The sequence below is a fragment of the Elephantulus edwardii genome, unplaced genomic scaffold (genome assembly GCF_000299155.1).
Source record: "Elephantulus edwardii isolate Elephantulus edwardi_28Jun2011 unplaced genomic scaffold, EleEdw1.0 scaffold00307, whole genome shotgun sequence".
Classification (NCBI taxonomy): domain Eukaryota; kingdom Metazoa; phylum Chordata; class Mammalia; order Macroscelidea; family Macroscelididae; genus Elephantulus; species Elephantulus edwardii.
Genome location: NW_006400057.1, coordinates 508394 through 522438, shown reverse-complemented (window position 1 = coordinate 522438; position 14045 = coordinate 508394). Strand labels below are relative to the sequence as shown.

General features: G+C 47.7%; 1 protein-coding gene across 1 annotated transcript in view; it reads right to left on the bottom strand.

The window, feature by feature from the left end:
* GREB1L (growth regulation by estrogen in breast cancer-like) overlaps nucleotides 1-14045 on the bottom strand; it is a 166649-nt gene that overhangs the window by 12536 nt on the left and 140068 nt on the right. The window contains exons 18-26 of the mRNA XM_006901059.1: nucleotides 13618-13733; nucleotides 12574-12788; nucleotides 10803-11374; nucleotides 10529-10631; nucleotides 6714-6869; nucleotides 6292-6431; nucleotides 2960-3121; nucleotides 2630-2834; nucleotides 805-970 (exon numbers count right to left, since the gene is read on the bottom strand). Coding sequence (XP_006901121.1) covers nucleotides 805-970; nucleotides 2630-2834; nucleotides 2960-3121; nucleotides 6292-6431; nucleotides 6714-6869; nucleotides 10529-10631; nucleotides 10803-11374; nucleotides 12574-12788; nucleotides 13618-13733 — 1835 coding nt within the window. The remainder of the gene's footprint in view (nucleotides 1-804; nucleotides 971-2629; nucleotides 2835-2959; nucleotides 3122-6291; nucleotides 6432-6713; nucleotides 6870-10528; nucleotides 10632-10802; nucleotides 11375-12573; nucleotides 12789-13617; nucleotides 13734-14045) is intronic.

The window sequence follows — 14045 nt, the reverse complement described above, 5'->3', positions numbered from 1 at the left end:
GCGCAGGAGAGGAAGGCCCTCTATGAGGTGAACTGATTCAGTGACTGGAATAATCGGGATGGGAGTGTCAGAGGTAGTGCGATTGGCACAGGACAGAGTAGGGTTTAGGGTTGTTGTACATAGGGTCACTATGAGTCGCAAGCGACTTGACGGCACATAACAACAACAACAAGTGTTTATGATTTGTATTTTCTGTCCTCAGGAATGCTTCCTCCAAATCCTCCCAATGCTTGAGGACAGCAACACCATCCCAGGATGGGAGCAACTGATGCTGGCCCAGTGGTCACCTTCCGTGTGAAGGGATGAAGACAGAAATATGGGCGGACTTCTCCTCTGCAGACAGTTAAGCAGCAGAGCAAGACTTGAGAACCCAGGTCTCTTGGCTCATATGCCAGTGCTCTTTCTAAATAAATCAGAGGTTTCTCAGCAAACACCTTTATAGCTAACCTGTTATGCAATTGTTAGGTGCAGCTCAGTCGATTACGACTCTTGGTGATGCTATGAACGGCTCTGAACCTGCCCTATACTGTGCCAGCCTCATCATCTCTGACACACATGGTTACACACACTGTCAATCTATCTCACTGGTCTTCCTCTCTTTCACCTGATACAGTGGCCCAGGGAATTTAAAGGCATACCAAATGTCTATATAATTCCCAATTCACTAGAAAATGTAGTAGTGTGGGTGATCCTGTGAAAGACCATCGCCCTTTGGAAACTTCCATGGATGGTGAGAGACAAGAGGTTATCTTCTTTAAGGCACGGAGCCACGTTACCCCGGAACTGCTTTGGAAATACTGCTACCTTGTCTGCTCCTGAACGCTGTGAATATTCCACAGGACACATGAGTCATCCATCACGACGATGAAAGGCCAGACGCACTGACGTTTTACTCCCAGCTCCTCGAGGCGGTTCCGTTCCAGCTCTAGGTTGTGATAGGACAGCTCCTTGATGAGGAACCTGGCAGCTCCTGGAAGGGAAGAGAACCTGGGCTGCACATCCTGTGTCTCAGGCCGGGCCCAGTCCTGCCAACCGCTCACATGTTCTCCAGGGAGAAGCTTGTTCCGGGAGGGCACGCTGGCAGAAGTCAAGCAAAGGTTCAGAGCGTGGCGCTAATGTGCCAGCAGCCTATGTAACAGGCTATGTGAAGCCGTCAGCTTTAATGTAGAGTCCTGGAGGCAGCCGACAGGGGTGCCACTGAGTGGGTGTGTGGAGGGGATTCACGGGCTACGCTTGGATGGCTTCTGCAAGACCCCGGCTTTCCTGACAGGACAAGGGATAATACACACAGCAAGAGCCTCTCACGAGTCTATTTCTGAAGCTCTCTCTCTCCCAGAGCAGACACTCTCATCCTGCAGCTGGAATGGACAGGGCTATGAAGAGCGTTATTATGCCATCTCCACTGATGCCTCTCCTGGCTTTACACTTCGGGAATTTGGCAGCAGTCTTCTCTGAAGAAGATTCTAGAAACTGGCCCCTTTCACCTAGATCTGCTTTTTGCAAGGGGTCACTCACTAATTGTTGTACTGGCATTCATTCACAGCTGACCCTCCTGTGGGCTTATGGAAGCTGTAAATTTCACAGGAGGAGAGTGCCCATCTTTTTCCTGTGGAGCACCTGATAGATTTGAACCACCTACCTTTGCACTGGAAGCCCAAGTTCTTACTACAAAGCCTCCAGAGCCCCCTCCTGCAGGTTCAAATCCTGCCAGCTATGAGTAAGGACAAACTGGAGCCGGGTTGCCCAAGCAAGTCATGCCTCAGCTTCTATCTGGTGACCTGCCTTTGGCTTTGAGTATACTAAAGACTAAAGTTTGAAGACAGGTCATGAAATGGAAAGAGGAACAAGTCTGGAGGAGATAAAGGAAGAGAAAGAGGTGAATAGATAGGGAGGGAAATGAAAAGGGAAGAAGTCAGAGTAAGAAAGCTGGAGAGAAGGGAAGTAGATTGAGGAATTTCCTCAGCTCTCATTTGCCCTGGATGCCATTACTTCTCAAGTGTGAAACAGCAGCCCTTGATCTTCAGCACCTCAGCTCCCCACTGAGCTGAGGGGGGAAATCATTCAGAACCACAACCCCACACAGGACCAGAACAGCACGGCTCTCCAGGGCTGGCCTCAGCTGAGGAGCTCGAGGTGTCCCACTCCCACAGCTCTGCATTATTCTCAGTAACTGTGCCCTCTGAGAAACCAGCCCATTGTCCTGCACACCCACGGGGATGCAAGAAAGGCTTGTCACAGGCCCCTCTGATGTGGCCGCCACAGGCAGCCATGGTGCTGCCAAGACCCTGGTGGTGGAGGAGTCTGGGGACTTGCAACTTGACTGAAGGTTAAAGACACCACTCGTTTCTGGTGGAGTGAATGCTCCGATACCCCTCTCCTCTCTAGAGCACGCAGCTCACTAACATTTACAACCCACAGGCGCTCTGTACTCTGCCACACGCTCCAGCTAACTCCTCTCTGAAAAACTGCAGAAGGGATGAGAAGGAAAATTCACACTCAAGAGGAGTGGCCTGATCTCCGGTCAGGTGGCAGGGCCATTTTCAGAAGCAGGGACCATGGAAAGTTTGGTGCTGGAGGAGTGGGGCTCAGGCTGTCTTCTCAGCCCTCCTCCCAGCCCTGCGGCCCTTACCCACGCCCGCATTGTTGAACATGCCAGGAAGCACCAGCATGATGTGGTTGGGCCAGTACTTGCGGTACAGCGGCATCTCATACTCTTTGACCACCAGGAGGTGCAGGTGGCTGGTGCCCTCCATGGCGTGGAAGAGGTTTAGGAGCCCGTGCTCATGGCGGCCGCTGGAAGGAGTGAAAATAGGGCTCTTGACTGCATTCAAATTCTGCTGAGAGAAAAGGAGAGACCAAAACAAAACCAGCGGCTAACAAAGTGGAATGGAAACGCTGAGGTAAAAGCCGTTGCCAGAACCTGTCAAGCCCCCTCAGCCCGGTCCGCAGTATTCCTCACCTTGTCGGACACCAGGGGCAGCCGCATGCTCTCCAGGTGCTTGCCCTGCTTGCTGAAGACAAAATGACTCTCTTTGGACTTGGGGATGATGAAGTAGAGCTGCACCTCCTCCCCCAGCATAGATGAGGAGAATGTGAAGGCGTGGAGGGTTGAGTCAGACATCTACGTTTGCACAAAAGAAGGGAAGAGAAGGTAAACACACAGTCTCTCAGACTCTCAGGACATGCCTTGAGGTTATGAAGAGGCAAACCATCAGGAACTTATAAATGCCACCAGAGCTTACGGCTGGAAGAGCAACACGCAAGGGTGCAAAGGCAGATCCTACATCATCTTCTTGTTATGTGCTGGTGAGCTGACTATAACTCACAGCAACCCTATGAACAATGGCTCTTTCTGGTCTATCCTGAGCCACTCTCACCATGTGACACACCTGACGCCATTGCCGCAGCCACTGAGCCAATCCATCTCATTCAGGGTCTTCCTCTCCTGCACTGACCTTCTACCTTTCCAAGCATCTTGTCCTTCTCCAAGGACTGATCTCTCCTCACCACAAGCACAAAGTATGTGAGACAGAGCTTCAAAATCCTTGCCTCCCATCCCTCTTGCCCATAAAACATCTCTGGAGAGAGAAGGGCTTGTCAGGCATTGGGTTTGCTTTCCTGATGCTTTTACAAGCAGACTACTCAGGCTAATGCGAAGGGCACATATGGTAAGGGTACATCCTCCCACCATGTAAACATCCCGAATGTCACCAATCGTAGGGGTCACTTTTGTTATATATGGGTCAGTTCAAATGCGTTCAGTATCATCTTTCTAAATAAAAGTTTGGAACCGACATTGAAATGTCCTCTTTCCTGGCTGCCAGGGAGGCCTGAAAGGCTTGGACCATCGTTCAGCCCAGGAGTCTGGCTGCAGGGACAGACCATTTGACTCGTCTCAGCCAAATATAAATCTAACCTATTTTTAAATTTGCTGAGAGGTTCACATGCTCTCTCAGCAACCTATCTCAGTGAATAATTATATAATAGGTCATTATGTGCTTTGCAAGGCAGACAGAATTTACTACCTTAATGAAGTATAAACAGTAACTGGGATTAAGGTGGGCTTCCAAAGAGGCTTAACCTAAATATTTTATTGAAGAATTATATTGCAATTTCCCCTTTAAATTCTAGTTCACTCTACTTCACAGGTGTTGAAATATACTACTTCGTACCAAAATAACATAGGTGCTAACTATATAAACAGAAAGTTTCTGAAAGAATATTTTCTCAAAACCTGTGCTTTACTGACCAAAGGACTTAAATGTTATGTATTTTGTAAAGCACTGGAAAGCACTGGGAGTTGTTCTGAAATGAGCCTACCAAAAATTTTCGATAACTCAAGAAAACAAGTGGCTATAAATGTAACTTGTATCAGAAGGGTGAATACAAGGAGGAATCGATCCAGCATTTCTACCTCTAATACTCTTTGTACTTCAAGGTGAGGCATAGGAAGAAGAAAGAGCCGTGGTCTGGAGAGCTGAAGCAGGTTTGGGAAGTCTCATCAGATGACTCGTAAGAAGGAAGAGCTGTTTCTAGGTGTGCTAAGCCAAATAATACCAATTAAGAAGATAAATTAGGGACAAGCAAATTCTCCCCTAAATGGGCACTGGACAGTACTGTCGCTTGCTGCCTGTCACCTCGTCTATGCTTCAAGATCTCCTGACCAAGAAGAAGCCAAACACATGTTATCGATACGGACTTCCATTTGGCTGTCCCTGCATCAAACGTCCACTCCTCTGCGTGTTTTACTGATCAAAGCTTTCCCAAGCTGGAGAACAGACTGACTGTAAAACCTTGACCTCCAGAACCTGTGTTACGGTGGGAACCAAGCCTGAAAGGAAAACACAACTATTTTCCACACATTAAGAAGCAAAGAAAAGTGCTAAGATTCTATCTTATCAAAGGCAGAAATCCAGTGAGGCCAGGAAGAAAGCCAAGGCTGTCCCGGTAATTCCAGGTGTCTGCTCACAGTTGTCAACCAAAACAAGGTTGGTATCAACAGACTGAACATACTCGTACCTCAGAAGGCACACACTACAAACTGGCCAATTTAATAAAACACCAAGGAAGAAAAAGACTCTTTCACCAAACAGATCATCACATTTCTGGATCACAAGCATCTCAGTGACTTTCTAGCCTAGGTGTGACCTGTAGAACCTTTCTGAGGAAGTAACTCAGAACACTGAAGCGAAGCCCTGTTTTCATTTCAAGAAGCCCTGACCTTTCTCCCAAGTCCAACAGGTCCCAAGCTATTTTAATCATTGCTTTATATATTTCACTCATTAATGGTTTCCTCTGGAGTGAGAGTTACTCTTTTCTTCAGGTCTGAATCTAGGACCTACTTTTCACCTTTCAAGCCCTTAAGTTTGGACTCACTATCACCAGTGGCCAGAAAATGAAAAGATGGCATGCTCGGGGCAAATATGCTGTCAAAGACCTCTTTAAAGTGCCAAAGAGCAGGGATGTCACCAAGGAGCGTCTGACCTAAGCTGTGCTATTTTCAGTTGCTTCATATGTGAACGTTGGACAATGAATAAGGAAGACTGAAGAACTGATGACTTTGAATCGTGGTGTTAGTGAAGTTGTTGTTAGGTGCCGTTGAAGTCGCATATGACTAATGAACCACAGATTTTAACTGTGACTTATTCCTGTGCCATCCTTGTCACACTTGAGCATCTTGCTGCAGTCAGTGTATCAATCCTTCCTGCTAAGGGACTTCCTCTTCTTTCGTAGACCCTCTACCTTTCCAAGCAAGGAACTGTGCTGCGAACTCAAAGGCAGAGCCTCTCCGGCAGACTGACTGTACCACGAGCTCCATGGAAGAAAGCTGGGCAATCTTCCTGTGCGATTTACATACTCCAAAGGCTCACTGGAGGGCCAGCTCCAAGTTACTTCCAACTGGCAATGAGTAAGGGAGTGAATGATGGATTGCCAAAAGAACAAATCTGTCATGAAGGAGGTGAAACCAGGTGTTCTTCAGAGGCAAGGATGGTGAAACTTTGCTTCACATACTTTGGCCATATTATCAGGACACATATTGCCAGTCCTTGGAAAAGGAAAGGAGGAGTGTCAGTGAGAAAGAGTAAGACCCTTAAAAAGGCCGACTGATAGAGTGACTGGAACAATGGCGTGAGCATGGCAGGCGATCCTGAGAATTGTGCAGGGCAGGGCATGGTTTTGATCTGTTGCTCTCTGGGTCACTAGAAACTAATCTACTCTACCTCACCACCACCATGACCTCCTCAGAGAGAAGGTCGGTCACAGAGACCCTGGGTGAAGGTGGGGCTGTACCTGCGAGGCGGCCGTGAAGTCCATGTACTGGTGGCACTGCTCACAGTGGTGGAAGGTGTTGTAGGCGGCGTATTTGGTCAGCATGATTGACACTATCTCTCGCTTCCTGGGCTCCTCAATTTTGGATTCCTTTGTCACTTCTGCATGAATAGGAACAAGAGAAAAAAGTATCCCATGACACACGTGCATCAGAACATTTTCTAATTATCAAAAGGGCTTTTTCAAGGATTGTGCCATTTATATCTTGAGAGGCAAATATGAAAATCAGAAGATGATTTGAGCATCTAAAAGAGAAAGAAGACAGAAACCACAGAAGACGGTGACTTAAGCGGCTCTAAAAATGTGACTGTTCTGAGCTTCCCCTCTGAGTTCCCTTCCACCTTGACCTTCAGAGAAGCAAGCCCGGCTCCACTAGCACTGACCTTGTTTGACTCCTGCCAGCTTTTCGGTATACACCAGGCTCATTTGACTGTACTTGGGATCGTGCACGCTGACGTCAAAGGGCATCTTACTGAAGCTTTCAATGTCAGGCCAGGGCTCTCCTGATGACTGGCTGACTTCACTGCTTTCACCCTGATCTAGGACGGGAAGAAAGTTTGTACAATAGTTAGTCAGACCTCCTTCTTCTCCTCTGTCCTGAGTGTCAGGGAGGTATGATAAGGTCCAGAGTGAACGAGCATCCCTGGAAAACGAGCTTCACACTTCAGGGTAGAAGGAACTGGAATGCTGCCAACATCAGTCCATGCTGAGACGGATGCTCCCCTGACTGGGATCTAGGCTTTCTTACGGACTCAGGGCACAATCTCCCACACCTGAGACCCACCGAGTCCTCACCACGCCAAGGTTCTGTAGAAATTAACTTAATTTTGTAGGATTGAAATGGCCTTATAGTTTTGAAGCTTGTGTTTTGCTTAACATATAAAGTATCCATTCTTACAGTTTTAGAAGTCAAAAGTTCAAAGTTAGTTGCACTGGGCTGAAATCAAGGTGTCAATAGGGCTGCACTGTCTAGAACAGAATATGTTTTCTTGCATTTTCCAGCTTCAAGAGCTGCATTCAGTTCATTTCTCAGTCCTTTCCTCTATCTTCATATTGTTGTTGTTGTGTACCAGAGTTGGAACTGACCCATAGCTGACTCTCTTTTTTAAAAAAATTATTATTTTAATACTAGTTTACTTACAAAATTTGAATACATTGTTTTTCAGACCAGATTCTTCCAGTTTCCCTCACCCTCCATCCATCATATTGTACAACCCCATGATTAATTCCTCCCACCCATCTTCATCCCTCTGCTTCTACCCTCTCTCCCCACTCTGGATCCTCATACTCATTCTACAATAATGGCTTTATACAATATTTGTCCTTGTGGGACTGAGTTAGTTCACTCAGCATAATACTCACCAGTCCCTCCCAAGTTAGGTAATAATTTACAAAATCACTGTTCCTGCGTACGGTGTAGTAATCCATTGTGTGAGTATACCATAATTTCTCAATCCATTAGATTATGGTTGGACATCTGGACTGTTTCCATGTTCTTGTGATGGTGAATAATGCTGCTATGAACATTGGTGGAGAAGTCTCTGTTTCTGCTTCAGTTCTCACTTCCTCAAGGGCATGTTCCAAGCAGTGGAATAGCTGGGTCATATGGAATTTCTATGTTCAGCTTTTTGAGGAAGCACCACACTGCCTTCCGGAATGGTTGTACCATTGTACAATCCCACCAACAATGTACAAGAGTTCCTATCTCAGGGTGCTCTGGTGGCCTAGTCGCAAGAAGCTGCATTGCAACCCCAGAAGTAAGTGGTTCAAATCCACCAGATTCTCTGCTGGAGAAGGAGGGCAATATCCTCCTGTACCAATCAGATTTGATTTGATGGTGTACACACACACACACACACACACACACACACACACACACACACAACACTTAAAAAATAAAAAGAGTTCCTATCTCACCACATCCTCTTCAACATTTATTACTTGCTGCTCTGTTAAGCTTTTCCAGTGGGTTTTTAGAGGCACTTAATTGGATAGGAGGAGACTGCCCATCCTTGTTCTGCAGAGCAGTTGGTGGCCTTGAACTGTGTGCCTTTGGGATTGTAGCACAGCTTCTTGCCACTAGGCCACCAGAGCTCCCTAGACATTAATCTAAATTACTGTTTGGTTTGAAGAGAGTTAGCAAGGGAGAGGATGATTCTCAATGAGACAGACTGACTCAGTGACTACAGTAATGGGCTCAAGTATGTCTGAGATGGTGGGGACGGTGCAAGATACGGACAGGGTTCAGATATGCTTTTCCTAAGATCACTACGAATTGTACTCAACTAGATGGTACCTAACAACAACAATGACACTGTGTTTAAAGCCTCAGCTGGGCTGCTAACCAAATGGTTAATTGTGGGTTGCCAAATTTCAAACTAAAATTTAATGATAAACCAAATGCTATGACAGGATATGAGGGACACATAGATACAAGCTGGGATTCTGCCTGAAGAGCCAAGGCAGACCTTAGCTATTCACAGGGGTTATGTGACAAGACAGACCTTAGACGTTTTCACAATTCTTGGATTGTATTTACTAACCTCTCCCTCCTGAGTAAAGCATAAGGTTTTCAATAGAAAGTGATTAGCTTCATTTGCACAGAATTCTTTGTGATTTACTCCCTAGAAATTTTCAATAAAGGCACAAGGAAGCTGGGTTCAGCGCTTTAGTTCTTTTAGCTGTTCACCTCCTACTTTACACTCTATTTTCTCCTCCATTCTTGGTGTCCCATTTGGTCTTTTATTCTTTACCCTCGGTCAACAACAGCTAATGGTTTGAACTCCCAATGACTTCATGAGAGAAAGCTGCAACAGGGCCACTTCCACAACTCTGACAGCCTTGGAACCCTCTGGGGGAGTGCTACTTTGTCCTGGAAGGTCACTCACTGTCAGTCACAATGGATTCAACAAAAACAGGTTATTATTTGGTTTAAAGAAGACTTCAGGGGGTAATTTTGCTTTAAGGTTCAAAGTTTTTCTCAGGACAACACTTACAGAGCTTCCTCCAGCCTCAACAGCCCGAGAAGTGCTGGGCTGTATGAAGATTTTAAATTCTAGTCTCCGTTTTCTCCTCTCTTATGAAGACTATTCTACAGAATCTTTGCTCCAACACTCAGTAGGAAGCAGGGCACCATCTGGTTCTGCTGGTGTCCTGAACCATTTTGCCTTTTATCCCATCTCCTTCTATTTCCGATTCTCCTCCTTCATTCGCTCAACAGTGACCAGCCATGGGTGGCTGCTTGCAAGCTATTAATACTACCCCAGGGACTGTGCAGGAGCTAGAAGGGAGAACAGAAATCCCAATCATGTGGTTAGATTCTTTAACCAAGATAACTCACGAAACTATGACTCTAAATCTCCAGGCGAAGAAACCAAGGCCCATGAGGTGTTTACCTGCACATAAGCTGCTTCAGCAGTGGTGTCTCTCTCTCTCCCTCACATTTTTTATAACATTAATTACATTACTTGGTTTTTGTTTGTTTGCACAAGCAGAATTTCATTTTACTCAGAAATTTCTATTTTATTATGAAGTAGAGATAATTTGGTCCCATTCACCAGATTCTGTGGTTGAAATAGGAGATATACTCTGGCTAATGAACAGAGAAGGAAGCTCTGGTGGCTTAGTGGAAAGGGGGTGCACTGTTGGCCAAAGATAGCTGGTTCAAGTCTACCAGCTGCTCTACAGTAGAAAATGCGCAGTCTCCTCCCATGCAATTCACTACCTCTGAAACCCACTGGAGGGTCAGCTATGAGTCAGACTGGACTCAACAGTACACAACAAACAAAACTAAACCCACAGAAGACTAGAACCAGCCAGAAGATGAACTACATCTTGAACCCTAAGAACTTCTGGTTGACCACATCACAAAACCAGGTTTTACTAATTATCCAGGTCATTAGCCTACCTAGCAAGCTTTCATAAAATGCCCCTTTGCCCAGCGTCCTCCCCTGCACACTATGAAAAGTGAGAGTCTAAAGAAGTAAAATACTCTGTTCCTGACCTCCAGGAACTGGAAAAACTAGCCACAATACACTTAGAACCATCTGCTGGGCACGTTCTCTTTAATCCTCAAAGACCTGCACAGGGTGGGAGCCATGTGGACCAGCTGTGGACCAGCCGGTAGGAGTCATGTGGACCGCTTGGAAGGCACACTCCCTGCGGGGGTGGGTGCAGGGTCACCCATTCCAACACTCACCACTGTTGATCTCCTCCTCGTCATACACATCCACCTCCAGGAGTCTGATGAGCATGCGGAAGAGGATCCTAAGGAACTGCAAGTAGGAGCCAGTCTTTCCCACCTGATGGGAAGGTTTGTAAGTGCGGAGGAGGAGGAAGAGAGAGAAAAGAAGAGGTTCACACCTTGACTTGCTGATGTTGCCTCCTGTCTGCACGCCCAGTCAGAGGTTCTGTAAGTGAGCCCCATGTCACCCCAGGGGGCCCCTGCTGGGCCAGTCACAGCCCTTCCCTACCTGGGGGGGCCCTGTGAGCAGCAGGCGCCGGGGGTGGAAGCTGCAGGCACCCGAGGTGGCATCGGGCTGATTGCTGACGTCTGCGTGGTGCTGTCGGGCCGCTGTCCACTGGCGGTAGTAGAGAGACTGCTCCTCGCTGCTCATGTCCTTGTGCAGCGGTGGCCGCAGCGGGCTCACCCAGGCCACGTCGGGGTGGGGCAGCAGGGTGGACGCGGCCGGCAGCTTGTCGCCCTTCTGCGGGCTCAGGAGGTTGTAGGCTGCTTTGGATAGTATCACGACTGGAGGCAGGGACATGGGCTGGCCCCTGCTGCCCCGAACCAGCTGCCCAGGCAACGAGAAGGCTTGGGGTCCAGAAGAGGATGAGGAAGGCTTGGGGGTGGTGCTGCTGGCCATGTGGGGGCCCAGCGAGTCACACTCCTGTTTCAGCATCTCTCCAGCTGCCATGGTGCCCATGGAGACCCCTTCATCGAGCCCTCCGCTGGTGGATGGGCTCTGGAAGCTGGGGGTCACGGGCTGCTTCTGGGACTTGTCGGCAGTGCTAGATGAGCTCACCCCGTTCTCCATGATGGAGCCTGGGAGGGGGAAGACAGGGAACCCACCTGTGAATGAGGTGCAGGTATGCTCCCTGGGGCTCCAGGCATCTGCCAGGGGAGGAGGTGAGGTCAGAGATGCAGGGGAGAGGCCTGGCTCTGCTCTCCAGGCTGCTTGAGGGGATGTGGGCACAGTGGACCTACACAACCGATTACTGCCCCAGGGAACCTTCAGAATCCAAGTAGTTGTTGTTGTGTACCATGGAGTTGGAACTGGCCCATAGCTGGCCCTCTGGTGGGTTTTCAGAGGCAGTAAATTGCATGGGAGGAGACTGCCTGTCTTTTGCCTACAGATTAGCTGTTGGCTTCGGAATACATGCCTTTAAGATTGCAGCACAGCTTCTTACCACTAAGCCACCAGAGCTCTTTTATCTAAAGAGTTGCTATTATGTACCACTGATCCTCCAGTGGGTTTTCAGAGGTAGTTAATTGCACAGAAGGAGACTGCTCATCCTTCTTCCAAGGAGCAGCTGGTGGATTTGAACTGTGTACCTTTGCTTTGGTAGCACAGTTCTTTACCACTACGGCATCAGAGCTCCCTTACTGAAGCAGCAGTCGTTACATATTTAGGAAAATTATCCATCCATTCATTCAATCATTTTGTGCCAGGTATTATGCTTACATTAATAGCACGCATTTACAACGTTAGGTCCCAGGAGAAAAACAGGGCCTTTGAGCAAAGTTTAGATGCATGTGTTGCTGCTCTGTGATAAGTCGGACCCAACTGAGAGCTGGCCTTCCGGTGGGTTTTCAGAGACTCTAAATTGCACTGGAGGACATCCCCAGCTTTCTCCTGCGGAGCAGCTGGGGGATTAGAGCTGCTTGTCTCTGGTCTGGAAGCACAAGGCCTTCCCCCTGAGCCACCAGCGCCCTGTCAAATGCACAATTACCTTGAGGTAATTAAAGATGACAGGGACTGAGGAAGTGGCGCAGGCTGGGCTAGTGAAGTGTAGTCAAGTATGCAGCCCATTCTCAAGCTCTATGAATGATTAAATTGTGTGGCCATCACATTGTCCAGGCATCTCTCTAAGAGAACTGACTGCAAAGGCCTTCCATGGCGGCACTACTCTGAAGGCTACTCAGAGGACTTGACCTTGCTCAGAGACATCTCTGGCTCCGCCCACTCCTCACCTCCCCACTCTTGTCCCTTGGTCTCTTGACAGAGAAAAGGCAGTGCTCACCAGAGGTTGCAGTGACCGCACTGCTGCTGCTCTGGGGCCTCTCCAGGTCGATCAGCAGCTCATCCGAGTCGTTCCCGCTAAGGTCCAGGGCAACCGTAGGCCCCCGGACGACCTCTTTTGAGACATAGCAGCAGGCCAACCCCAGCTCCTGCTCCAAGGCTGTGCGTGTTAAATAGCTCAAGTCGATTAATCGGAGGTCACAGTACTTCAAGGACCTGCACGAAAGTAGTCATGTTTTTGGTAAGCCTGTCCGACTGTCCACTGAGTGTTTAAGTATCTGGATGTATCACACAGCAGTTAAAAATCACGGTTTTCAGTGTCGGATGGACAATACCTGATACCTCAGCTCGGCTGATAGGACCCTGGGTGACTCACTTTGGCCTTTCTATGCTTCACTTGCTCCAAGTGGAGAACAGAATAGCCGTGTCGGGCTCCTATGATTATTAGAAAAATGGATGGCATGGAACTTGCAGGCTGTTTAGGCCAATGGCTGGCAAACACTTAGCACTCAGTGATGCGAGCTTTATTAACTGTGGGCCCTAGATCTTGGAGGGGCTAGGGAGCAGCAGGTTAGCAGTGGCCAAAAGGCACTGCAACAGAAAAAGAAATCTCGTGTGAGGCACTCACTCTCTTGCTTCCCTCTCCTGCTTTCTGGGGGCCCTCACAGACATTTCTCAAATGGATACACATGCCAATCCAAAAATTGTGGAGTGATCTCTGGAAAGCCAAAGGCGAAGAATTGGGGGAAGGCTCCATTTTTCACTTAGTCCTGGGTGGGACCAGTGGTTAAGGGCAATGCTGTAGCTGAAAAGTTGGAGTTTTGAACACCCTGAGGCCTTCTGGAAGACTGGTTTGAATATCTGCTTCTGAAAGGTCACAGCCTTGAAAAGCTAAGGGGCAGTTTTACTCAAACATGTGGAGTCTCCAAGAATCAGGATCTACTCAGTGGCTGCTAGCAGTATTTCTATATTCCTTTCTAGAACACTTCTTAACCCCTATGTGCTAAATAAAACGGTTACGCTCAACTACTTATTCAAACAGTACCTGGGAAAGGATTCTCCAAGTGGATCTTTGCCAGTTAATATGACAATGCAAGGCAGGCCCTCCAAATCCTGGTATGTCCGCGGGACCCAATCTTCTTGTTCATTTCTTCTCCAAGCCTTGTGGAAAGAGATTCACAGAATTCAATTGAAACTCTAATAAGTTTCCACCTCGGTAAAGATTTTCTAGGTCTAGATTTTACACCTTAACTATTACTGAAAAAAGCATGCACAAGGCACTTATTGAAGACCATGGCCTGTAGTTTTTACCAGGGCAGGCTAAACAGGAAGATCTGGGTAGACATCATGCATGAATGGTGTGGGCCAAAGGAACACACGATGTGACACACCCCAAGAGTGGTATGTCCTTATCAGATCTTAGCTCAATTACCTGACTCAGGCACTAAATATTTTCTTCAGGTGATCTGCACA